The sequence below is a fragment of the Muscardinus avellanarius genome, assembly GCF_963383645.1.
Source record: "Muscardinus avellanarius genome assembly, chromosome: 7".
NCBI classification, from domain to species: Eukaryota; Metazoa; Chordata; class Mammalia; order Rodentia; family Gliridae; genus Muscardinus; species Muscardinus avellanarius.
In genome coordinates, this window is record NC_137793.1 from 20467839 (window position 1) to 20495599 (window position 27761).

At 41.1% G+C, this 27761-nt stretch overlaps 1 protein-coding gene across 1 annotated transcript; it reads right to left on the reverse strand.

Annotated features, from left to right (window-relative positions):
• On the reverse strand, positions 1–27761 carry PANK3 (pantothenate kinase 3; the record flags this gene model as incomplete). The annotated part of the gene is made up of 7 exons (XM_080698880.1): positions 1–51; positions 1266–1391; positions 5738–5861; positions 8690–8866; positions 12077–12330; positions 16740–17092; positions 27734–27761. The coding sequence occupies 7 exons, from the start codon at positions 27759–27761 to the stop codon at positions 1–3; spliced, it is 1113 nt and encodes a 370-aa protein (XP_080555006.1).

A 27761-nucleotide genomic window follows, 5' to 3' on the forward strand; every position in this document is an offset into this window, starting at 1 on the left:
TTAGCTGAAATTTGGCAGCCCAAGTAGTGCACCAACGGCTCCAAAGTATCCCTGTATGATTTAAAAAAGATATTAATGTAGCATAGCTTGTAAATTAGCATGTAATGTTAACCACTCACTAAGAGTATGTATTCATGTATTATCTGTCAAATGCATTTGTAAGTTCTCCAATCCAATCTCAATACTGTTGGTTGTAAAAAGTTTTGTTAAATAACATTCTCAATATACTCACACTTTTTTTTTTTTTTTTGGTGGTACTGGGGTTCCTGGAAGCCCTTCTACCTCTGGGCTACACTCCCAGACCTACTGTTTTACATTATTATTTGGAAACAGGGTTTCCTAAACCAGTGCACGTGGCTGGCTTCGAACCTGTGCGATCCTCCTGTTTCTGCCTCCCAAGTGCGGGGATTACAAGCGTGCGCCACCACGCCCGGCAATACACACACTTTTAAAATAATTATCAAGTGTGGCTCTTAAGACACTAAAGCTTCTAACAGTACTACAGCAAGTCTGTGTCTCCCCCTATGCTCAACACACTCACTCACCTCCTGTGGCCCTGGCCCACGGCGCTGCCTGCCCTGTGGAACCGCACAAGATCCCATCATTCCCATCCCTACAGTGCACGCAGTGCAGGGAGACACGGATGCTTATAAGCATAGAATAAATACTTTGCATCTGCCTTATAAACGCGCTACCACTGAATTATCCCCAGCCCCTAACTAAGCTCTATGTTTTTGTATTATTTATACTTAATAATTGTAATAGAGAAGAGGGACAAACAAACAAAAAACAAAAAAAACCCAAACAACCAAAATATCCACTAAATCTACACACAGACTAGGTATCTGAGGAGCTCAAAGACTTCATACTGCTCTCTTGGTCAAAAGAGCTCTCAAAAGCCGGGCGTGGTGGCGCGTGCTTGGGTTGTAATCCCCGCACTTGGGAGGCTGAGACAGGAGGATCGCAAGGGTTCGAAGCCAGCCTCAGCTACTTAGTGAGACCCTGTTTCCAAATAAAGTATAAAATAGGTCTGGGAGTATAGTCCAGAGGTAGAAAGCCCCTGGGTTCCACCCCCAGTACCACAAAAAAAAAAAAAAAAAAAAAGCTCTCAAATTCTAAGCTTAACGGAAAGCCTACCAGCTTATAGAATAATAACTCTTCTACCAACTGAAAATGAAGGAATCAACATTCTACTTAGGTAAAATAATTTATTGCTTTGCATTTAAAAGTAACAGATTAAATTTGGATCTAAAAGCATACCATACCTCATGTTCTAGAAACAATGCTTTCAGTTGACCTTTTGACCAATAATCCAGTGCATATGCCAAAAGTTTCATTGAGAGAGTATTGACACGTAAAAAGTTCCCAACAAAAACAACTCTGTTTATTTTCTAAAAGAAAAGAAAAGGACCTGTAAAAGTTTTACTAAATAGATTTTACAGTACAAAGGGTTTACAAATATATTTAAAACTGCAAACAACGACTACTTTTTATTAGTGTCTAGTTCAATCCTGGCATATAGCTCAATCTGCATATTTAAAAATTAGCACTGCAATGCCGGGCGTGTTGGTGCATGGTTGTAATCCCCGCACTTGGGAGGTTGAGACAGGAGGATCGCACAGGTTCGAAGCCAGCCTCAGCTACTTAGTGAGGCTTTCAGCAACTTAGTGAGACCTTGTTTCCAAATAAAAATATAAAATAGTTCTGGGAGTATAGCCCAGAGGTAGAAGGCCTCTGGGTTCCACCTCCAGTACCACCAGAAGAAAAAGAAAAAAAAAAAAAAAAAGCACTGAAAGAAAAGAGGAAAGGGGAGCAGGGTGGGATTATGGAGGGGAAAACCTAAGTGATGTGTGCATGTATGAATGTATTCCTTTAAATCTCATTGTGCAGTATAATCATAATGCACCAATAAAAGCATAATAAATACATATATAAATTAAAAATTACATTTATCAAACCTTTCTGACTGCATAAGAGCGGACGGTTATCTAAACTATGGACTCCATGGACTTTAGTGATGGTAATGCCAGCGTAGGTTTCATGGACTATAAACAAATGTACTACTCTTTTGGGAGATGCTGAAAGCAAGAGCTGTGTATGGTGTGAAAGTATCGGTGCTACGTAGGAACTCTGTACTTCCTAGTCAAGTTTTACTGTAAAACCACTCTAAGACAAAGTCTATTAAAAAAACAAAAGCTTCTGGAAGGACCCTAGCAAATGATTGTAGGTGAGACTTGTTATTGAAAATGGCCAATGAATAATCCATTAGAGTAATCTGAAGCCAGGTGTGGTGGTGCATTCCTATAATCCCCATACATAGGAGGCTGACAGAGGCTCACAGGTTTGAGGACAGCCTTAACAAATTAGTGAGGCCCTCAGCAACTTAGTGAGACCCTGTTTCAAAACAAAAACAAAAACAAAACAAAAGCCTGGTGTGGTGACACACACTTGTAATCCCCGCGCTTGGGAAGCAGAGACAGGAGAATCGCGCAGGTTCGAAGCCAGCCTTGCTGGCTTAAGAGACCCTGTTTCCAAATAAAAATATAAAAATAGGTCTGGGAGTGTAGCCCGGAAGTAGAAGGGTTTCCAGGAACCCCAGTACCACCTAAAAAAACTAAACAAAACAAAAACCAAAGTAGGGCTGGGCGTGTAGCTCAGAGGTAGAATGCCCCTGGGTTCAATCCCCAGTACCCCCCCCCCACACACACACACACGGGAATCTGGAGACGCCTTACTGATGAGATTATACAATCAAACCAAGGAAAGTGGGTTTTTAAAAAATGTGTTAGAGATTGAACCCAAGTACTTGTCTCGTGCATGCTAAGCATGGGCTCTACTACTGAGTTATACTAACCCATGCCAAGGAAAAGTACTTCAACTGAAGTACTGACAGGTACATCAACAACCCCATTCTCTGTCCCCATCATGACCATCAAGTCGTTCTCTACTAAGATTCCATACTCATTGATTTCTTAGGGGCCTATATAATAAGAAAATGTTAGATGAGGGAACCAGTTTTGAATATCCAGAAAACCTATTCTAACACTGACAATAATACATCGACTCTGGACTTTTTGTGGTTGTTGTTACTGGGTATTGAACTTAGTCTGTCTCTGAACTACACCCCCAGCCCTAATTTTTCTTTTTTTAAATTTTGAAACAGGGTCTCACTAAGTTGCTGAGATTGGCTGCGTAATGAGATCCTCATGTCTCATCCTCCCAAGTATGAGGATTACAAGCATGCCCCACCATGCCCGGGGTGAGGGTGGGATGTGTGTGTGCGTCTATGTGTTACTGGGGAATGAACCCAGGAGCATCCTACCTCTGAGCTACACCCCTGACCCTTTACATTTTTTGTTTTGAAACAGTCTTGCTAGGTCTTACTAAATTGCTGAGTGCTGGCCTCAAACCTGTGCTCCTCTTGTCTCAGCCTTCCTAATTAGGACTACAGGGATGTGCCACCATGCCCGGCCTGAGGTATAAATCTTTGCACATGAGTTTGGATAGTATAAACCATGGCCTTAATTACTGCAAGTCAATTAGCCTGTAGAAAATTTATACCTCTAAGGGTAAGAACAATGGTCCCAAATTATTGTCAGCTCCCAAAATGAAATATTTTCAAATTTCTCAATAAACTTGCTATATTGTAACTAAGAAATGTAAGGAATGAAGAGTCTGGACTTAAATACAGAATATTTAAAATAGGGATGGAGGTGTGTCTCAGAGGTAGAATTCTCCTGGCTTCAATACCCAGTACCACATAATTATTTTCTCCGTTGGAGCCTCTCTTTCCCCAAACACTTGCAATGCAAGGTTCCCTTACCTCCTTCAAATCTTTGCATAAGGGTCATATTTTCTTTCTTTCCTTTCTCTCTCTCTCTCTCTCTTTTTTTTTTTTTTTTTTTTGGTGGTACTGGGGTTCCTGGAAGCCCTTCTACCTCCAGGCTACACTCCCAAGCCTATTTTATATTTTTGAAACAGGGTCTCTTATGCTAGCGCGGCTGGCTTCGAACCTGCACGATCCTCCTGTCTCCACCTCCCAAGCGCAGGGATTACAAGCGTGCGCCACCACGCCCGGCTCTCTCTCCTTTTTAAAAGCCTTTTCTTAATGATTTATTCATATATACCACTTTAAGAGTGAGCTTTTGACGCGATGCCCCATCACCCTCAAATATCTTAGTGTGTAATTCTTATTTTGGTGGTGGTGTTACTGAGGATTGAACTCAGGGGCATACCACCTCTGAGCTACCCCTCCAGCCCAACTTTAGGTTTTAGGGAAACAGTTCTTGCTAAATTGCTGAGGGCCTCATGAGGTTGTAGCAGCCTCCCAAGTACTGGGATTAGAAGTGTGCAGCACCATGCCCGGCTCTCAGTGTGTGACTCATGTACACAAGGGCCTTCTATATGCAAGGGCCACATTCTCAAAAACAGCCTTCCTTTAGCCACTCAATTACTGGGCAATTTGTCCTTGGCCACTCTCTGTTCTTTATCCTGACTTTCTTCTTAAAAATAGTATTTATCACTTAATACATACCCAACAATTTACTTAATACAACAATAAAAATGTAAGTTCCCAAATCAGGGATGTTTGTTTTCTACACTATTATAGCCCTAGAGCCTAAAACAATGCCTAGCACCTGGTACACTGTAAATATTTACTCAATGAACAAGTAAGTGCACAAATAAAGAGAGATTCTTTTAGAAACAGAGTTCCCAATCCATGTCCCATGCTGATATTTATAGAAAAATTAAATGAGTAAATATATCTATCACATGAAGGTAGAATATATATTTCCTACCAAATAAAATATCCCACTATGAGGCCAACCTAGCAGGAGCAAGCAGTCTGTCCATCACCATCCGAGTACCGTGTGCAGAACAAGTCTCAATGCCTTCATAGCCCTGTACAATGCTGCTTGATCCATATGCAACAAGGCAGCACTGTAAAGAAGCCGAGGGCAGTAAGATGGCTTCTGAGCACTCTACTATCAGACGCGTGCAGTAATGATGTCAAGAAGAAGGAAAAAAGGCTCTCGACAATGAGTTACTTCAAAGTGTCTTATGCTTAGTAACATTTTTTCATCCCAAGAGATATAAGTTGTGCATTTCTAAAAGTTTCTGAATGCTGGGCGTGGTGGCGCACACTTGTAATCCCTGCGCTTGGGAGGCGGAGACAGGAGGATCGCACAGGTTCAAAGCCAGCCTCAGCTACTTAGTGAGGCTCTCAGCAACTTAGTTGAGACCCTGTTTCAAAATAAAGTATAAAATAGGTTGGGGGTGTAACCCGGAGGTGGAGGACCCTGGGTTCCATCCCCAGAACCACACACACACACACAAAAAGTTTCTGAATGATTTTAATTAAATAGCTACTTTTCCTATTTCAATTTAAATTCGATCACTTTTGAGCCGGGCGTTGGCGCACGCTTGTAATCACTGCGCTTGGGAGGCTGAGACAGTAGGATCGCACGGGTTCAAAGCCAGCCTCAGCTACTTAGTGAGGCTCTCAGCAACTTAGTGAGACCCTGCCCCCCTCCCAAAAAAAAGGTATGGGAGTATAGCCCGGAGGTAGAAAGCCTCTGGGTTCCACCCCCAGTACCACCAAAATAAATAAATAAATAAATAAATATTAAAAAAAATAAATTCGATCACTTTCTTTATATAAAAAAATTTTAAGCCCTACCAAGTACACAAAAACTCCAATTTACATTTTTCATAAAATTAAAGGTGTTTTTTTTACCTCATTAACAGCACACATTCGCGCCACAGAACCAATGTTATTGGTGATAGTAACTAAAGTAGCTCTTGCCAGATCTTCTTTACTAACAGATTCTCGCTTTTCTTTATAAATCATATTTCCAAAACTGCAGAAAAATAAAAAAGGTGAAATATACTGATAGTAAGCAGTAACAACACATTAGCATATATATCTATAATCTGGATATTTTCTCAAGTTAGGAGCAAAAGAGTCAAAAGACATTAAGGTAATATCAGAACACACTTAACAAAAATCAACATAAAGTAGTACCTTTTAAAGAATTAACATAAAAAAAGGCACACAGTTGTTACAAAGAAGCAAAGATTACTAAAATAGCTGCATTTTAAAATCTGATAAAAAACAATGAAATTAAAAGCCTATTGTTTTAGGAAGCCAAGAAAAACTAGGGAGCACATTTTGACTTACTTTTTAAAAAGTCAAAATGTTTTCAAAGCTATCATAGCTCTAATGTCAGAATTCTTTTTCATTCTATCACATTTATGATATACCAAGCACTGTGCTAGGGACACAAAAGAAGTCCCTCAAGCAGTTTTAAAGAGTCTAGTGCAGCACTGTCCAATATAATTAAAATATGAGCCACATGTAATTTCCTATTTTCTTTTTTTTTCCCCTTGCAGTACTGGGGATGGAACCCAGGGGCATTCTATCTCCAAGCAACATCCCCAGCCCTATTTTTTATTCTTTATATTTTGAAACAGGGTCTCACTGAGTTGCAAAGGGCCTCACTAAGTAGCTGAGGCTGTCTGCAAACCCGGATCCTCCTGTCTCAGCCTCCAGAATGCTGGGATTACAAGCATGCGCCACTATGCCCAGCTCCTAATTTCCTATTTTCTATTAACCATATATAAGGTAAAATAAATAGGTGAAGTTCATTTTGACTGTATATTTTACTTAAGCCAATACATCCAAATACAGTCATTTTACCACGTGACACACACTAACCGCATTTCAGGATGTGATACACATGTGGTTAGGGCTATCATGGACAGTGCAGACCTAGAGGACAGAGCAATAGAAGCACTAATGGTAACACATAAAAAACTGAACCACAGGCTACCTTGGGAACACAAAGGAAAAAGATCCTGTATCACTGTGCTAAGAGGAAAATGTTGAGAAGGCATGAAGGAAGGTTTACCACAGTAAAAGAGAACAGAAAAAGTTAACTAGAAAAAAAAAAGAAGGAAAATTCTAGGCATAGACAACTACAGACTAAAGAAACAAATGAGAACTGAGAACATCTGTGAAATCACAAGTGACATCAAGGCTAAAGTGGAGGGTGGTGTGAGGGCAGGCAGCAGGAACTACGGGCGTCACACAGCCCACCACCAAGGGCGCTGGGTGCCTCCACCAAGAATATAGTGGGAGATGAGAATGATACAAAATAGAACGAAAAAACAAAGTATCTAGGGTCATTTAAAAGCAATGTACACACATGAATAAACATGTTAAGTGTCTGAAAGGCACAAAAATAGCATTAAACAAATAGACAAAGTTCTTTAGTAGCAAGACGTCATAAAGATGTCATTTTCCTTAAGTTAATATGTAAGCTTTTGTGATATTGAAAAAAAGAAAGTGAGCTTTGTTATTTGTACTAGAGGAACTGATAATAAAGTTCATACAGAAAATTTTACTAAGCAAATGGGGGGACCACACACCAGCCATTCTAGATATTAAAGCACATTTTTTACACTTCTATAAATACAAGTGTAGTACTGGTGCATCAAGAGAGTAACAGAAAAGACGCCAATAAATGATAAAGAAGTCATGTGATATCAGTGGAATAAAAACAGGATTATAAAGTATTAGGGCCTTCTGAAAAAAAAAAAAAACTGAGAAACTAAAACTGGATCTGTACCTCATCCAAAACTGCAAGACAAATTATAAATCAAAGATTTATATTAAATCAAAGACTGAATTATAAAATTAATACCATCAAAGTACCAGAGAAAAACAGGGGTTTATTCCTTTATATATTTGGAATGTGGAAGACTTACTTACTATGAATCAATATCCAGAAGCCATAAAAGAAAAGACTGATAAATTCAACTGTGTAACAATTCAACAGAAAAACAGAACATGAATAGTCACTCACAGAAAAGAACATATATGTAAGGTTTGTAGCCTCACTGCTGGTAAAAGAAATGCAAACTAAAGTTACAGTAACTTATCACTCTCCTTCAGGTTAGCAAATATTCAGAAGTCTGAACACACTATTGGTGAAACCAGAGGGAAACAGACTTTCATGTATTGTTGCTAAGGGTGAAAAGCAGTACCACTTTTTGGAGGGCACAGTGCATATTGCAAAAATGCATTTACAATTCTACTTTTAGAAATTTATCTTACAGATAAAACCTACATTATCTACAAAATAGGATATAACTAAAAAGAGGAAAAATATCTAGGCTACATGGCTACTTTAGAGTATATGCACTATGCTCTGTAATGAAAGAATTTTTTGAATAAAACAATAAGGGCACATATATTTGTATTTGCTTAGAGCAATACTCAAAGATACTTCAGAGTATAAACATGGTTTCTTACAGGGTCCAGTCAGAGTAAACTACTTTTGTGGTACTTGGGGTTCACTGAACCCAGGAGCATTCTACCTCTGGGCTCCATCTCTAGCCCTCTGTATTTTTTTGTTTGAAACAGGGTCTCACTATTTTTGCCGAGTATCACTATTTGTTAGGCTGTCCTCAATCCCACAATCCTCCTGTTTCAGTCTTCCAAATACTGGGCACAGGCATGAGCCATCATGCCTGACTAAGAATAAACTTCTTAATGTATATTTAATTTTTAAACTACACCAACATTCACAAAAGAGGTAAGACAAAGTACCCTTCTAGCTCCCTAATATATACTTTCCAAAAGTTAAATAAAAAATCTGAATAACAAAACAAACAGTGAACTTACCTAGACGCTACGGTCCAACCTGGCAGGCCAAATCTCTCATAATCGCCTCCGTAAATGTCGCGGACCAGCCTGTCGGCCTGCGTGCTGTCGCCTTTGGACGCCATCTCAAGAGCCTCCTCAAAACTTTCACAGCCAGTCAATAAGCTGCACAAACCCAGAAAGGTGCCCCCTCCGAGGCTAAACAAACAAAGAAAACTTGCTAGGTTGCATTCACGCACTATTTTCTTTTAACAAAGTAAAAGGGAACAACATTCACTCAGTGAACAAATAAATACACAGAAAGAACATATTAAATGCTGAAATACCAACATAATGAAGACAAAAAAAAAAAAAAAACCTGATGAGCAGAATAAAACTTGTCATGCCAAAAGAAAAACAAATCCCTCAACATCTAATACCTTATACGTTGCATTGCTAAAAATATATTTTTGGCCAGGCATGGTGGCGCACACTTGTAATCCCAGCATTTGGGAGGCTGAGACAGGAGAATCGTGGTTCATAAACAGCCTCAGCCTCTTAGTGAAACCCTTTGCGGGGGGTGGTGAATTGGCCCGGACCACCCTCCCCCCATGCCATTCTGGCATGGGGCTGTAACTATTTTCTGTATTTCTATCTTTTTAATAAACTTCTTTAAATCTTCAAAAAAAAAAAAAAAACCCCTTTGCAACTAAGTGGGACCTTGTTTCAAAATAAAGAATAAAAAATAGGGCTGAGGATGTAGCTTGGAGGTAGAATGTCCCTGGGTTCCATTCCCAGTACCAAAATTTCCAAGAAATCGTTTTTTAAAAGTCCTATTTGCCTGACAGGTGTGAAATCCATTCAATAGGATGTACTAACATTTAACGTAACCGAGACATAAAAATAATGAGGAAAGTCATGTACTTAGTACTAATATATATATATATATATATATATATATATATATATATATATAAAATTTTTTTTTTTTCTTTGTGGCTCTGGGGATGGAACCCAGGGGCATTTGACCTCCAAGGTACACCCCCTGCCCTATTTTTTATTTTGAAACAGGGTCTCACTAAGTTGCAGAGGGCCTCACTAAGTAGCCGAGGCTGTCTGCGAACCAAGATCCTATGGTCTCAGCCTCCCGAATGCTGGGATTACAAGCGTGCGCCACCACACCCAGCTCTAGTACTTTGTGTGTGTGTATGTGGTATTGGGGATTGAACTCAGGAGTATTCAGCCTCTGAGCTACACTCCCGTCCTATTTAATTTTTTATTTATTATTTTGAAGCAGGGTCTACGCTGTGGAGGGCCATGTTAAATTGCTGAGATTGGCCACAAACCTACAGTCCTCCTGTCATAGCCTTCCAAGTATTACTATTACAGATATGGGCACCTGGTACTATTTTTTGGATATGCTCACAAAATAAAATCACATCTAATTGTTAAATTCAAAATCTTTGTCCCTAATCTACCTAAATTTCCATTCAGGTTCTATCTCTGAATTCTGCTGAATTTAGTTGAAAGACTGAATTTCGTCTTAAGTGGAGGTATATTTTTAGCCACCATAAAAATAAAGTACTGCTGGGTATGGTATCCACACCTGTAATCTTAGTGCTTGAGACTTGAGACAGGAGGATTGCAGTTTCAAGGACAGCTTCAGCAGTTTAGCAAGATTGTTTCAAAATAAAAAAACCAAAAGGCCTGAGGTTCTGAAGCTCAGGGGTAAGAGGCCCCTGGATTCAATTTATAGTATTAAAGAAAGTACTAATTACATTTAAGTATCATTCAAACAGAAGCACCACTTTAAAATTGAAGTGAGTTTTTAAAAATTCACCTAATTTAAAGCATCGCCAAATCTTTTTTCCTTAATTGAATGAAGAGGAGTCTCAACTCGCCTTCAAAGTGAATAAAGTACAGAAAGAACCATAAAGAAAATTTTTAAATCTCTTCACATTCACATTTCAGGTATTATAGGAACTTAAATGGACTGTTTTGGAACATTAATTCTACCTCATAAGGCACTTGATTAAATCCACCCTATATAATCCAAGTACTTGGGAGGCTGAGACAGAAAGATTACAGGTTTGAAGCCAGATTCATAAATTTAGTGAGGCTCTCAGCAACTTAGCAAAATCCTACTTCAATATAAAAAGAAAACAGGAGGTGTAGCTGGGAGGCAGAATGCCCTTTGGTTTGATACCCAGCATCACAAAAACAAACAAAAAGCCCATCCCTACAGGAATTAATTATAAAGCTACTCAAAGCTGTAATTTGTTAATCTATTTTTGGACTGGAGATTGAACTAAGGGGCATCCTACCCCCAGCCCATTTTTTCAATTTTGAAACAGGGTTTCAGTAAGTTGCTCAGAGCCTCCCTAAATTGCTGAGGCTGGCCTGGATTTTGCAGTTCTTCTCTCAGTCTCCCAAGTATTGAGATTACAGGTGTGCACCACCGTACCCAGCTCAAAGCCGTAAATTTTTTTTTTTTTTTTTGTGGCACTGGGGTTCCTGGAAGCTCTTCTACCTCTGCGCTACACTCCCAGACCTATTTTGTATTTTTTTATGTGGAAACAGGGTCTCTTAAGCCAGTGAGGCTGGCTTTGAACCAGGGTGATCCTCCTGTCTCCGCCTCCCAAGCACGGGGATCACAAGTGTGGGCCACTACGCCCACTACGCCCGGCCTCAAAGCCGTAATTTAAATGCAAATCTATTCAGCGCACCTAAGTTTTAGATTTAAACACACCTACAAAAAGTGAAAAATCTAACAAAAAAACTTTGGAAAATTAAAGAATATAATATGGTTTTTTAAATCAATAAGACTTTGTTACTTCCAGTAAATGCTCTTCTGTTAAACACGAAAAACATTATTGTAATTTTCCAAATAAAAATACACCTACCATTATGGAAACTTTGATGCCAACTTATGCTGGCCAATAGTAAACATTTAAGGATTTCAAAAAAAATTTTTTTTTGGTGGTATTGAGGATTGAGCCCAGGGGCATTCTAATCTGAGCTAAACCTTTAGGTCCCAGGAGGGGGCTACCACATCTGGCAAAGATTTAAAAATTTTTTTTTGTAGTGCTGGGGATTGAATCCAGATACACTCTACTGCTGAGCTATATGTTGCCATAGCCATATGTTGCTTTTTTAAAAAATTATTTTTGTGTGTGTGTCTGTATGTTTGGTACTGATGATTTGAACCCAGGGACATTTGATCTCTAAGCTACATTCCCAGCTCTATTTTATCCTTTTATTATGAAACATCATCTCACTAAATTGCAGAGGGCCTAAGTTGCTGAGGCTGTCTCTGAATCTGCGATCCTCCTGTCTCAGCCTCCCAAGTACTATGATTATAAGTGTGCAGCACTATGACTGACTAAAACAATGTGAACAGTGCTGTAATAAGACTAAAAAAGTTAATACCTTGTTCCAGTCACTCGTTTATAGTTGTCTTTGGAGTGGACTGCTAAAATACTGACTCCTGAGCCGATGTTGACTACCAGCAGTGGATAGGGATCATCCAAGTTAAAAGGCATCTTTTGGCAGCGCTCAGGTTCTGAGGCATTAGCAAAATAGTAGCATTCTGCTTGTCCATTGAAACTGACAGAATCTATATACAGCAAGCCCTTTACAAGGCAGTCAAGTTCATCCAGTTTGTGTAGGTAGAGGTTTCCAATCTGTAAAAATAAAATAAAATCCTGAGATTAAAAAAGGAAAGCATTCAAAATACTTGACTTGTCTAGCCTTCCTGTACTTCATTTAATTTCACTATCATTTGCAATTCTCACATTTTCTCTTGTTTTGTTTACTGTCAACATTTCTCAGAAACTAGACTACTGGTTCTCAGTGAGTAGTAATACCTCTGGGGGCACTTTAGTTTTCAAAAGATGGGAAAGAAGCAGAGACTAAATTGAGATTTAGTGAGCAAGGACTTTTGATGGCAGACATCTGTAACTGGTGGGATAGTTCTTCAAAACAAAGCTTTATTCCATCTCTGCATTATCTTTGCCTATTTTGCTAGACATTTTTGCAATGTAAATTATTGTTAATTATTTCACAATACTGGGAATGTAACAGAGAAAGATTCTTCCTCAGAGCTATACCCTCAGCCCTATTTTTATTCTTTATTTGGAAATAGGGTCTAAGTTGCAGAGGGCCTCACTAAGTAGCTGAGGTTGGCCTTGAACCTGTGTCCCAAATACTGGGATGACAAGCATGTACCACCACGCCCAGCAGCAGCAGGTAAATTATAATTAGATGAACCCACATAAACACAAAGTACTCTACCTACCAAAATGTACAAACACACAAAATTATCCACATGACTAGGAATTTAACTACAATATAAACAAGAAGGAATACTGTGTTCTATCATCTGAAGCTTCATCAAGTATCGCTCAGCAACTTAGAGTCTTGTCATCAAAAGTACCGCTGCTGAGTACTGGGAACAAAGACAAAGGAGCCAAGAGCGGAGCCGGGACTGCTGGGGTTTGCGGCCTCAAAATAAAGGTTTGAAAAACTTGGTCAGACTCGCTTTTTAAACAGCAGCAGACAATTGACACATTTCACCACTATCTCCAAGAGGAAAGAAATAATTACATCTTCCCCCACACCATGAGGGCAGGTGTTTGCAATTTAAAAAAAAAGAGAGAGAGAGAGAAGCCTGGCATGGTGGCGCATGCTTGTAATCTCAGCATTCGGGAGGCTGAGACTTAGGAGACCTTGTTTCAAAATAAAGAATAAAAAATAAGGTAGGGGGTGTAGCTTGGAGGTCAAATGTCCCTGAGTTCCATTCCCAGACCTGCCGAGAGGGGGGGGAGGGAGGGGGAGAGGGAGGAGGGGAGGGGAAGGGGGGGAGGGAGAGAAAGTAGACTCTGGCTGGGTCTACACATGCTTGTTGTAATCCCCGTGCTTGGGAGGCAGAGACAGGAGGATTGCACAGGTTGGAAGCTAGCAAGGCTGGCTTAAGAGACCATGTTTCCAAATAAAAAAAGTATATAAAAAATATAGGTCTGGGAGTGTAGCCCGGAGGTAGAAGGGCTTCCAGGAACCCCAGTACCACTAAAGGAAAAAAAAAAAAAAAGAAAAGAAAAAAAAAAGAAAAAAAAAAAAAGAAAGAAAGCAGACTCCTAATAGCCTAGTTGTGTCCTTTTAGGAAGAGATGACTGTCCTTTAACAAAGAACCCCAGGCTCCCCATCTTCCCGGATAGAAAGAATTCCCTCAATTGGGGGTGGGGGCACAATGCACAGCTGGCTCCCCCAAAATGCAGGCTCCACCTGCCTTGACCCCAGGGCCTAGAAGCTTACCAGCACAGCTGGACTGCCCCCTTCCTGGGAATGCAGCCTTTGATCAGGTTCAAGTTACACTGATAGAACTGCTGGGGTCTCCTTCTCGCCTCCCCAACATGCCTCCCCCACTTTATTTTTCCAAGTAAGAACAACCAACAGCTCGCCCTCTCTGTTCTCTATGTGAACAACAATAAAAAAGTAGTGCCGCTTATGGCATCTGATTCTCCAATAAAACATACCAAATTGGGTGTAGTGGTGCATGCTGAGACTGGAGGATTGCAGGTTCAAAGCCAACCTCAGCAACTTAGTGAGATCCTGTTTCCAAATAAAAAAAAAATAAAACAGAGTTGGGGGTATAGCTTGGGGGTACAATGCCCCTCAGAATTACAAAAAAACATACAATACCAATTTGGCATTGGTAATCATGATGAATCTATATGTAGGCGCTAGCGTTTTAACTGCTTTCGTTATATCCTCTGGTATGTATATTAGTTAATAGGTACTGATATGTAAATATCCTAATTTCCTGTTTTGTAGTCTGGGCATACCTGTTTGAAATGTTTGATATTTGCTTAATACAAGACTGAATGTCAACAAACATTATCATTAGAAAATAATTACTATGTCATTGTCAGCATGATTTACATTGATATAAGACGATACTGTAGCTACTTAGTGAGGTACCTTGCAACTCAGTGAGACCATATTTCAAAATAAAGAATAAAAAATAGGGCTGGGGGTGTAGCTCAGAGTTAGAATACCCCCGAGTTCCACTCCCAGTACCATAAACAAATAAAATATAAAAATAGGTCTGGAAGTATAGTCCAGAGGTAGAAAGCCCCTAGGTTCCATCCCCAGTCACACACACACACACACACACACACACACACACACACACACACACACACATACACACCCCGGGCTTGGTGGCTCAGGCTTGTAATCCCAGTACTTGTGAGGCTGAGATGGGAGGTTCGCATCCAGGCTCAGCTACTTAGTGAGACCCTGTTTAAACATAAAAGAATAAAAATAAAAAATAGGCCTGGAGCCGGGCATGGTGGCACACACTTGTAATCCCAGCATCTGGTAAGCTGAGACCGGAGGACAGCCTCAGCCTGAGCTACTCAGTGAGGCCCTCCACAACTTAGTGAGACCCTGTTTCAAAATAAAGAATAAAAAGCCAGGCGTGGTGGTGCACGCTTGTAATCCCAGCATTAGGGAGGCTGAGACCGGAGGATCGTGGACAGCCTCAGTTACCTAGTAAGGCCCTCTGCAACTCAGTGAGACCCAGTTTCAAAATAAAGAATAAAAAATAGGGCAGGGGTTGTAGCTCAGAGATAGAATGTCCCTGGGCTCCATCCCTAGACCTGCAACAAAACAAAACAACAAAAAAACAACAATCCCATCTTCAACATAGACCTCTGTATTTGCAGTGGCACAGCACATGCCTAATAAGCCCAAGAATGATTGCTCTTCAGCACCTAGGGAGTACTGACAAACATTTAAATGATCAAATAAACCAGTCTTAAATTCAATAATTTATGTTTAAATCACCCAAACTGATCATGGCATGGTGGTACACCCTTGTAGTCCCAATAGTACTTGGGAGGCTCAGAGAATTGCAGGTTTGAGGCCATCCCTAGCAACTTAGCAAGAATGTTTCAAAACAAAAATCAATATGGTTGTAGGTATAGCTTGGAGGCAAAATAGCCCTGGGCTCAAACCCCAGCACCAAGGAAAAAAAATCCAAAAATCCAAATCACTATTATTCATCAAAGAATTTTTTTCTCATCATAAATCAATACTCAATACTCCTGCTGTATCTATGGTTAATGGTATAAAACTGGAAAAATAGGCGACAGATTTTTAGTTAGGCATCGACTAAACAAATTTGGGGTTTGAGAAAAAGATGGCTCTAGGACAGTTGGCTATCTGAATAATATACTCAGAAAACCACAAAAAGACAGGACAATAACAGTGAAAGGAATTCAGCCCCATCAAATTCATTGATGTATTCTTTTAATTACAGCTTTGTCACATAATTCTAAACTTAGGAGGCTTTACCAAATATTACATGCAACAATGTGCTTAAATCTGGGCAAATCAGTCAACTCATAAATGCTCCCAATCAGCCAGGCGTGGTGGAGCACACTTATAATCCCAGTACATGAGAGGCTGAGACAGGAGGATCGCAAGTTTGTGGCCAGCCTCAGCTACTTAGTGAAGTTCGCTACAACTTAGTGGGACCCTGTTTCAAATAAAGAATAAAAAATAGGTCTGGGGATGAGGCTCAGAGGTAGAATGCCCCTGGATTCCACTGCTACATACATACATACATACATACATACATACATACATACATAGCAGGGTGTGGTGACGCACGCTTGTAATCCCAGCATTTGTGAAGCTGAGACAGGGAGGATCAGGGTTTGCAGACAGCCTCAGCTACTACTTAGTAAGGTCCTTTGCAACTCAGTGAGACTGTTTCAAAATAAAGAATAAAAAAGTAGCTGGGCGTGGTGGCACACGTTTATAATCCCAGTGCTTGGGAGGCCCAGATAGAGGGATCCAATGGGTTCTAAGTCAGCCTCAATTACTTAGTGAGGCTCTCAGCAACTTAGTGAGACCCTGTTTCCAAATAAAATATAAAATGGGTCTGGGAGTATAGCCTGGAGGTAGAAAGCCTCTGGGTTCCACCCCAGCACCACAAAAAAAAAAAAAAAAAAAAAAAAAACCTGCCTCATATTTTAAAATTGAATGCAGCATCAAGTTTTGATTTTGAATAACAGATACTTACTGTGCGAAAATCTTTTTCAAACTTGTAAGCACCACCTCCTGTAGCACATAGCACCGTTTGTAATGTTGAGAAGTTTTTATTTCTTCCCATTTGGATAAAAGTAGGCAGGTCCTGGGTTGGAAATCTGATAAAGTGCAAGTTCCCTCTTCGGCCAAAAAGAGTCAAATCCTTCAGTTCAAGGTGTACATCCCGAATGCCAGTGGATCCATATGCTACATTGGAAGTCAAATATTTCCGAATACTTTTTAAGCTCTCAACTTCCTCTTGTTCTTCCTCTGCTGTGATATCAATAGGTTCAAAATATGAGAGCTTTACTAGAGTTCCCCCAATGTCCATGCCAAACCATGGGAAGGCTGTGAATTAAAAAAAACATTGTCAATATATTGATTCTAGGAATGCAAATAAGGAGTAGTTAATTAACCTCAAACTTCTTTTATCCTCAATCATGCATTCAATGAATGATATTTACTGGGTAAGATATATCTTCCATATGTAACTTGCCTTTTCCCTTCAGCTTTACCTGCTTATGTTCTAAAAATGTAACAGAGATGGCTCAGGGCTGTTTAATTCCTGGTCTGATAGGTGTTCCTTTTCATTTATTACTTATCACAAGCCCCAGGAGACAGGAAGAAAGAATCTGAACCAATTCTGTTGCGGTAAATAGGTCATCACCTAGGGCTTGAACGTTTTTCTCTTACTATAAAGACTTCAATATAATAAAAATGGCCTATAACCACATTAAGGAACCCAAAGGAAAGTGTCTCTTTAAAAAGAAATCTTTTTTGTGTGTGCTCATGAAGCATATTAAGTTTCCTTGGCACATCTAGCTAATAACGTTAACGGTACATCTACTCAGGGAAAAGCACATTAGGGCTGACAGTATCATTCAGGTTTGGGACTTGGTGCTCTCACTAACTGGGCTATATGACTAGAAAAGCCATTTACATCTCTCCATATTACTTTCCTCAAATCTTTTCAGTAAATATTTGGGTACTGCTGAGCATGATGGTATATGCCTGTAATCCCAGTACTGTGGGAAGCTGAAAGAAGGGTCACAGGTTCAAGGTCAATATGATTTAATTTAGCGAGATCACATTTCAAATAAAAAATAAAATGGGGCTGGAGATGTAGCTCAGTAGTTGAAAGTCCCTGCGTTCAATCCTTGGTGCCTCCCACATACAAAATTGAGTATCTCTTCTGCCGGGCGTGGTGGCGCACGCTTGTAATCCCCGCGCTTGGGAGGCTAAGACAGGAGGATTGCATGGGGTCGAAGCCAGCCAGCCTCAGCTACTTAGTGAGACTTTCAGCAACTTAGTGAGACCCTGTTTCAAAAAAAAAAAAAAAAAAAGGTCTGGGAGTATAGCCTGGAGGTAGAAAGCCTCTGGGTTCCACCCCCAGTACCACAAAATTGAGTATCTCTTCAATATCAGGTATTAAAAAAGTCAAGCTGCGTGGTGGTGACCCTATTTCAAAATAAAGAATAAAAAATATGGCTGGGGTATAGCTCAGAGGTAAAATGCCCCTGTGTTCAATTCCCATTTGGGGGGGGGGGGGGAGAGAAGGCCAGGTGTGGTAACACACACCTGTAATCTCAGTATTTGGGAGGCCCAAACAGGAAGATTGCAGGTTTGAGGCCAGTCTCAGATATTTAGCAAGACCCCCCCACAACTTAGTGAGACTTTGTTTCAGAATTTAACAAATAAAATAAAATAGAGCTGGATGTGTAGTTCAGAGGTAGAATTGCTCTTAGGTTCAATCCCCACTACCGCCCCACTATTCACACACATAAAAAGTCAAATGAATAATAACAAAATTTCTGCCCAATCTACCAGGGGAATATAAGTACTAAAATTATATATACAGTACAGGCTAACAGAAGGAATACCAACTTCTATGCCTGTTTCAATATGGGGAATAATAAAATAACCTATATAAAGGTATAAGTCAGTATAGTTTGCTAACTCGGATAAAACTAAAATTGAGGAAATAGATAGGAGTCAATCACAAAGGGCCTTGTATGCTAGGGAATTGAGGCTAGACTTTAATCATTAGAAAATTTGGGGCACACCAGGCGTGGTGGCGCACGCTTGTAATCCCTGCGCTTGGGAGGCTGAGACAGGAGGATCACACAGGTTCGAAGCCAGCCTCGGCTACTTGGTGAGGCTCTCAGCAACTTAGTGAGACCGTTTCCAAATAAAATATAAAAATAGGTCTGGGAGTATAGCCCAGAGGTAGAAAGCCTTTGGGTTCCACCCCCAGTACCACAAATTAAAAAAAAAAAAAGAAAAAGAAAAAAAAGAAAAAGAAAAGAAAATTGGGGCACAAGCCAGGTGTGGTGGCACAGGCTTGTAATCTAGTACTTGAGAGGCTGGGACAGGTTGATGATCACAGGTTCAAGGACACCCTCAGCAAGTAGTGAGACTTATCATGAGACCCTGTTTCTAAATGAGAAATAAAACTGTGTGTGTGTGTGTGGGGGGGGAGGTTTAGAGCTAGAAAGTAGAATGGATATGGGTTCAATATTCTGTCTATTAGAAAGTCTATTTCTTTCTTTCTTTCTTTCTTTCTTTCTTTCTCTCCTTTCTTTTTATATTTTTTAGCCGGTCGGGGGCTGGAACACAGAGGCATGTGACCTCCGAGCTACACACCCTACCCAATTTTTTATTCTTTATTTTGAAACAGGACCTAAGAAGCTGAGGCTGTCTGCGAACCGTGATCCTCAGGTCTCAACCTCCCAAATGCTGGGATTACAAGCGTGCACCACCATGCCCAGCTCTAGAAACTCTATTTCTTTTCTCTGGCATCTTAAATGATATGAAAGAGGCTAAAAATAATTTAATACTTAAGATAAATATATTTGACAACAAAACATTTAGAATATCAAATATATGAAAGCTGCCAAGGAAAATTCTCTTTTATTTTTAGCCAGAAGCCTGTTCACAGGGGCATTCTACCTCTGTGCTGTACCCCCTGCTCCATTTTATTTTTACATTGAAACAAGGTCTCACTAAGTTGTGGAGGGACTAAGTTCCTGAAGCAGGCTGGGAACCTGCCATCCTCCAGCTTCAGCCTCCCAAGTACTACTACAGGCAAATGCCACCACATTCAGCTTACACAAATACTACCTTCTTGAAAGCAACTCCCCTCCATTAGCCCCTACAAAACTATGAACTAAATTTCAAAGTAAATTACCTGGGCAAAGAATTCAAGTTTATTCATAAATATTCAGGAATGAGAAATGATCTACCTTTCTAAAGCTATCAGTGGGCACTAAGATTTCTGTTGCTACAGGCATATCAACAGTCATTCCAAACTACATACTTAGACTACTCTGTAATGCATGTAGTGATGCATGTAAACACATGTAGGTGCCTCACACTTGTAATCCCAGCATTTGGATTTTTTTTTTTTTTTTTTTTTTTTTTTTTTTTTGTGGTGCTGGGAACGGAACCCAGGGGCCTTCTACCTCTGGGCTACACTCCCAAACCTATTTTATTTTTTATTTGGAAACACGGTCTCTTAAACCAGCTGAGGCTGGCTTTGAACTTGCATGATCCTCCTGTCTCAGCCTCCCAAATGCTGGGATTACAAACCTGCACTCCGGGCTTGTAATCCCAGCATTTGGGAGGTGGAGACAGGAGGATCTCCGTTCATGGACAGCCTCAGCTACTTAGTGAGGCCCTTTGCAACTCAGTGAGACCCTGTTTCAAAATAAAGAATAAAACATAGGGTGGGGGTATAGTTCAAAGGTAGAATGTCCCTGGTTTCCATCCGAAGTACTGGAAAAAAAAAAAAAGGCTCTAAGAGTGCTACTTGAAAACTGTAAAGAATTATTTAATCAGCCAGCCAAGTGTCATGATAAATGCCGTATATATCCAGTACTTGGGAGGCTGAGACAGGAAGATCACAGGTTCATGGCCAGCCTCAGCAACTTAGAGAGGCCTTCTGTAACTTGGAGGGACTCTAGTTCAAAATAAATAAATAATAAATAAATAAATAAGGCTGGGAGTATAACTCAAGAGATAGAACGCCCTGGGTTCAATCTCTAGTACCACCAAAATAAGTAAATAGAGTTATTCAGTGAATGATTTGGTGACCACTCTTATTTCACAGTAGTGTTAAAGACAGGTATAGGAGGTGATTAAAAACTCCTTGGAAGAGCTGGGTGTGGTGGCGCACGCTTGTAATCCCATCATTTAGAAGGCTGACACAGAAGGATGGAGGTTTGCAGACAGCCTCAGCTACTTATTGAGGCTCTTTGCAACTCAGAGAGACCCTGTTTCAAAATAAATAAAAAATAGGGCTGGGGGTGTCGCTTGGAGGTAGAATGCCCCTGAGTTCCATCCCCAGTAGGGGGGTGGGGGGAAGAAAACCAAAAACAAACAAAAATGCCAAACAACAAAAAAAATGCCAAACAACAAAAACTCCTTGGAGAGCAGGGCATGCGTGGTGATACATGCTTGTAATTCCAATACTTGGAAGGCTGAGATAGGAGGATCACAGGTTTGTGTCAAGCCTCAGCTACTTGGTGAGGCCCTCTACAACTCAGTGAGATCCTATTTCAAAATAAAGAATAGCCTGGCGTAGTGGCACGGGCTTGTAATCCTGCATTGCAGAGACAAGAGGATTGCGGTTCAGGGACAGCCTCAGCTACGCAGTGAGGCCTTTCGCAACTCAGTGAGACCCTGTTTCAAAATAAAAAAAAATATGACTGAGGGTATAGCTCAGAGGTATAATGACCCTGGGTTCCATCTCTAGTACCATTAAGAAAAAGAATAAAAATAGGCTTGGGGTGTAGCTCAGAGGTAAAATGCTCCTGGGTCCCACCCAATTACTGCAAAAACAAACCAACCTACTTCCCTTCCCCGGAGCTGCCAGGGAGTTCTGTAACAGACTAATACGTTCTGTAACAGACTAATACCCTTCTTCACACCTTTAGTATTAAGATTCCTTAAGCAAGCCCAACATGGTGGAACACGCCTGTAATCCCAGTACTTGGGAGGCTGAGACAGAGGAATTGCAGGTTTAAGGCCAGCTTCAGCAATTTCCCGAGATCCTGTTTCAAAATAAAATGTAAAAATAGAGCTGGGGGTGTACTTCAGAGGTAAAACATCCCAGGGTTCAATCCTCAGTACCAGAAACAAGGGGAAGTGGTGGGAACATAGGAGAGAGGTAGAATGTCCCTGAGGTCAATCCACAGTGAGGAGGTAGAAAAGAAATAGGCAGATAGGGAAAAGGCCTTGGTAGAAAAAAGCTAATTTCCTGAGTTTCCTGAGGGGCGACAAATGCCTGAAATTCCAAAGGCTCAGGAGATAAGAAGGCCAATAGCTTCACAAAGCCATCCTGAGTTTCCTAATCAACAAACCCACCTAGCAAGTCTGGCATTCCTGAAAGGGGACTCTTCAAAGAACTTGCAAATGTCCTATGCAAATTCTCCTTGAAATCTCAAAGTCACCCTAACCACAAACGGACTTGCAGGCGGTCATCAGCCAGTCAGATGGCAAAAGCAGGGGACTTTCCCCGCTTGGGACCTCCTCCCCTTTCGGGGAGCTGCTCGTGCGCAACCTCCCTCTCCCTCTCCCTCTTCCTCTCTCTCTCTCTCACAGGTCATGTTGGCCCTGAGAGAAGGCAGAGTGCATCTGAGGGCACGTGGCTCGGGCGACTCTGGAGTAGTGACCTGAAGACCTCTGCTGGACATCAAGGCTGGCCAGGCCCTCTTTTCTGGCAGATTGCGTGGACTCTGGGAGAAAGTAGTTTGCAACTGATGGGCACTTGGCTCGGGCGACACTCGGGTAGTGACCATGAAAGGCAGCTACTGGACCCCGGAGTTTCGACCGCCCCTATGGGGTGTTCGGCCACTTTTCTCTATTCCCTTCTGGCAGATCGAGTGGACTCTGGAAGAAAGCAGCCTGCACCTGAAGGCAATTCGGCTTGGGCTACTCTCAAGGATTGTCCTGAAGGCAGCTGCTGGACCCAGAGTTCCAGCCCCTTTGGGGGTGTTCAGCCACCCTCGCCCCATTCCCTGCTGCTTCCAATAAACCTTTTACTCCCCTTCCTGAGGTCTGCGGGTGTCATTCTTGGCTCACCGTAGACAAGAACTCGCCGGGGTTTTCTTTCAAGAAACCCCCGTTTCAACAGCATCACAAAAACAATTCCTTAGGTGAGCCTTGAGTAAATTTTGATTAGTAAATTACTCATTTCTAAGGGGAGGTATATTAGAAGCTGACTCCAAATATATTTTATCACTTACTAGAAATGGTAATAACTCTTAGGTGGTAACTAAATTTACCAGCAGGCCAATCATATTACACAAAAGCAGACTACACATATATGCTATACAATTCTTTGTGCTTAACAATATTAAGTACCTTACTACTTGGGTTAGTAAGGCACCAACTTAAAACCTAATTACATCGCATTTAAATATATTCACCACCTTTTACTAACTCCTCGTTAATCCAGCTAATGTCATACACGTAAGCAAAACATAAGCTGAAAAAACCTATACCTTAAGCGTTCATAGCCCATAGCCCGGCATGGTGGCACAGGCTTGTAATCCCAGCATTTGGTGAGGCTGAGACAGGAGGATCACAGGTTTGTGGCCAGCCTCAACTACTTAGTGAGGCCCTCTGCAACTCAGTGAGACCCCGTTTCAAAATAAAGAATAAAAAATGGGGTAGGGGGTGTAGCTCGGAAGTCGAATGCCCTTGAATTCCATTCCCAGACCCGCAGGAAAAAAAAAAAAAAAAAGAATAAAAAAATGGCTGGGGGTGTAGCTTGGAGGTAGAATGCCCCTAGGTTCCAGCCCCAGTACCGGAAAAAAAAAATCTTGTCAGTCAAAATATAACACTGATTTATTTCTCCTTCCCCTGGGGTTGAATTAAAATATAATTTCCAATGTTTCTCTTCTTCTAGTTATACAATTCAGATGATGAAACCAATTCCTTAAAAATATTATTAAGAGCCAGGCATAGTGGCACAGGTTTTTTTTTTTTTTTGGATGGTACTGGGGGTGGAACCCAGAGGCTTTCTACCTCCGGGCTGTACTCCCAGACCCATTTTATATTTTTTATTTGGAAACAGGGTTTCACTAAGTTGCTGACAGCCTCACTAAGTAGCTGAGGTTGGCTTCGAACTTGTGTGATCCTCCTGTCTCAGCCTCCCAAGCGCAGGTTTGTAATCCCGGCATTTGGGAGGCTGAGACAGGAGGATTGCAGATTCACCGCCAACCTCAGACACTTAGGGAGGCCCTCCACAACTAAGCCAGATGCTGTTTCAAAATAAAAATAAAGTTGGGCGTGGTGGCGAAGGTTTGTAATCCCAGCATTTGGGAGGCTGAGATAAGAGGATCGTGGTTCGTGGACAGCCTCAACTACTAAGTGAGGTCCTCCGTAACTTAGTGAGACCCTGTTTCAAAAAATAAAGAATAAAAATAGGGCAAGGGCTGTAACTTGGAGGTCGAATGCCCCTGGGTCCCATTCCCAGACCCAAAAAAAAAAAAAAAAAAAAAGAGATGGAGCCGGGCGTGGTGGCGCAGGCTTGTAATCCCAGAATTTGGGAGGCTGAGACTGGAGGATCGTGGTTCACGAACAGCCTCAGCTATTTAGTGAGGCCCTCTGCAACTCAGTGAGACCATTTCAAAATAAAGAATAAAAAAAAAAATTGGGCAGGGGGTGTAGCTATAGCTTCCAGGTAGAATGCACCTGGGTTCAATCCCCAGTACCACAAAATAAATAATTGGCTAATATATGCATTTGGTATATAACATGGTAATATATTGGTAATGTATCTAAAAGTAATGTTTTGTAACACTTTACTGATTAACATAAGGAAATATGTGAAACAAAAATCATTTATTTAACCAGTACAGTATATAGCTTCTTCCAGTATAGCTCTAAAAGTGATGCAATGCATATAAAGTGTCTTACATACTGTCAGTAAGTGTTGTATTCCAAAACATACAAACAAAAGCAAAAAAAAAAAAAAAAAAAGCAAAAAAAACACACAACCCATTCAAATACTCAAAACAAGTGTGAAAGACAAATAGAGTACTTTCAGTGACAAGTATTTCCAGGACAGTTGAGGTTGAAATATCTCCTCTCCACACATACAAAAGTAAAATGCGCTTTATTTTTTTTACTATAAAATACTTAATAGGCACCTTTTTATACATAAGAAACTGGAAATGTTATATTTTTACTTCTAAATCACATTAACTAACCAATTTTTGAGCATGACTCTTTTAAACAGCTGGTTTTTTTGTGTGTGTGTGGTACTGGGGGTGGAACCCAGAAGCTTTCTACCTTCGGGCTATACTCCCAGACCCTTTTTTTAAATATATATTTTATTTGGAAACAGGGTCTCACTAAGTTGCTGAAAGCCTCACTAAGCAGCTGAGGCTAGCTTCGAACCCATGCGATCCTCCTGTCTCAGCCTCCCAAGCGCAGGGATTACAAGTGTGCGCCACCATGCCTGGCAGAGCATGACTCTTTTAAGATTAATGATGCTGGGTGTGGTGGTGTATGTCTATAATCCCAGCACTTGGGAGGCTGAGGCAGGAGGATAACAGGTTCAAGGGCAGCCTCAGCAAGTTGTAAGACTGTCAATCTAGTGAGATCCTGTTTCAAAGGAAAAAAAAAAATAGGGCTGAAATTATAGCTTGGAGGTAGAATGCTCCTGGATTCAATCTCCAGTACTCCCACACACACAAAAGATTAATGATCTCACATGTACCACAATGTAGTAATCATCAACTTACTTTTAAAATAAATATGCATTCTTTTATTTCTCAACCTAAAATTTATACTTTTTTGATACTGGTCATCCCACCCAGGGGCAATGTAATTCCAAACTACACCTTCAACCCCCAGCCCTTTTAATTTTTATTTTGAAACAGGGTCTCAAAAAGTTGTTGAGGCTATCCTTGAACCTTGCATTAGGAGGATCAGTCTTACCCTCCTTTAATTACTAGGATTACAGGCATGTGCCCAACACACCAGGCTTAGAGCTTTACCTTTCTTTTTGGTTACTGGGAATTGAAGCCAGGAACATTTTTATCTTCAAGTTACACCCCTGGCTGGCCCTTTCTAGTTTTTATTTTGAAACAGAGTCTAGCTAAATTGCTGAGGCTGGGCTCAAACCTGGATACTCCTGTTTTTAGCCTCCTAAATACTGGGATTAAAGGCATTAGCCACTCCTGGCTTTATGCCCCACCTGGCTTAAACTTTTAATAATGATCATTACAATCTGTTCTGCAACAACTTTGAAGTAGATAGTATTAATGCCAGATTATTAGTTTGCCCAAATCTAAGTAATCAAATCATTATCATGAGCTGGGCATGGTGGTGCATGCCTGTAATCCAGGACAGCCTTAGCAATGTAGTGAGATCCTCAGAAGCCCAGTAAGTGTTTCAAAACAAAACAAAAAGGGCTGAAGGTGCATAGAGTGCTCCAGTTTAACCCCCAGTGCCAAAGAAGGAGGAATCATTATCATGACAAAACACACAAATAAACCGGGCGTGGTGGCTCAGGCTCGTAATCCCGCGCTTGAGAGGCAGAGACAGGAGAATCTTGCAGGTTCGAAACCAGCCATGCTGGCTTAAGAGAAGCTGTTCCAAATTTAAAAAAAAAGGTATAAAATATGTCTGGGAGTGTAGCCTGGAGGTAGAAGGGCTTCCAGGGACACCAGTACCACCAAAAACAAAACAAAACAAAAAAACAACAACAAAACACAAATATCAGCATATGAATTTGTCATACACTCTTCACCAAATCCTTTAACACCTAGCACAAGAATTCTTCAGCTATCCCCAGAAGTCATTAATTTTTTTTTTATTAACAAGAAAGCTATCAGAAAAGTGTGTGTCTTGAGTATTTAGACTATGCCCTATGGATGCAGGAGAAAGAACACTTGGACTTTGAGTCAGGTGACTTAGGGTTCTAATTCTCATTAGCACATTGTTGTTTGAGATAGCTTTGGTAAAGCTAAGCAAGTTTAATTTCATCTGAACAGTTAAAACCAAATTATCTCCTTTAAAGAACATTTAGTCGTTTTCAGGATGCACTGGCACACTGCTCCTGTGAAGTTGACAAGAGCCCTGATGAGTCGGTGGGCAGGGAAAGTGTTAAGTGTCCCTTTATAAAAAGGAGATTTACAGCCGGAGAGTTCTTAGAGCAACTGGAAAGATTGCACGGAACACCATAAAAACAGCAAAATATCAATACAACTCTAGAATATGTGCATGAATCCCCACATTCCTAGTTGTTCTGGGCGACTGAAAGTACAACAACCACTAAATACCCAATTAAAGGAATAAAAGGCGTTTTAAAAGACTAAACATAAAAGGAAGCAAATGACAGGTGATCTGCTTTCTTACAGCGTGAGAATTAAGAATTAAGTTGATGTATACACAAAGAAACACCTCTATGGTTATTCACCATAATATCAATTCGGTTCGGATGGCGGGAAGGCGGATGCTTTTATCTTTTTAATCTGTGTTTTCTAAAACGTGAACTACCTGACACTCTCTCCAAAAATGAGCCAAGACACTTTACCCACTGGCAAGCTACAAGCACGTTCGGTTAAAAGCTCTCCAACTGCAAGAACAGTGACAAATCCCAGGAACCCACCAGGTTTTCAAGGACACGAGAGGAAGCCGGGAATCAGAAAATAAGGGGGGGGGAAAAGGGGTGGCAATTCTGCCCTTCGCTGACAGCCATGGCCACCTCTTTTCAACCTGAATGCAAGCAGTAAGAGAGGACTAGCATCTCCATCTAGTCTTGTTTGGCAAAACCCGAAACAAAAATTCCCTCCTGCACCGGATCTCGCGGAGGGAGCGGAGGCCGGGCTCGGGCTCGGGCGGTCGGCATGCTCGGTGCGAGGCGCCGGCCTGGGCTCAGGTCCCTCCGCCTCCTCCGGGCGCGGAGCCCCGGGCTGGGCTTCCCGACGCGGCCGGGGCCCCCTCCCACCCCGGCGGGCCCCAGCCCCTGCTTACAGGGCTTCTTGGCATCCTTGATCTTCAT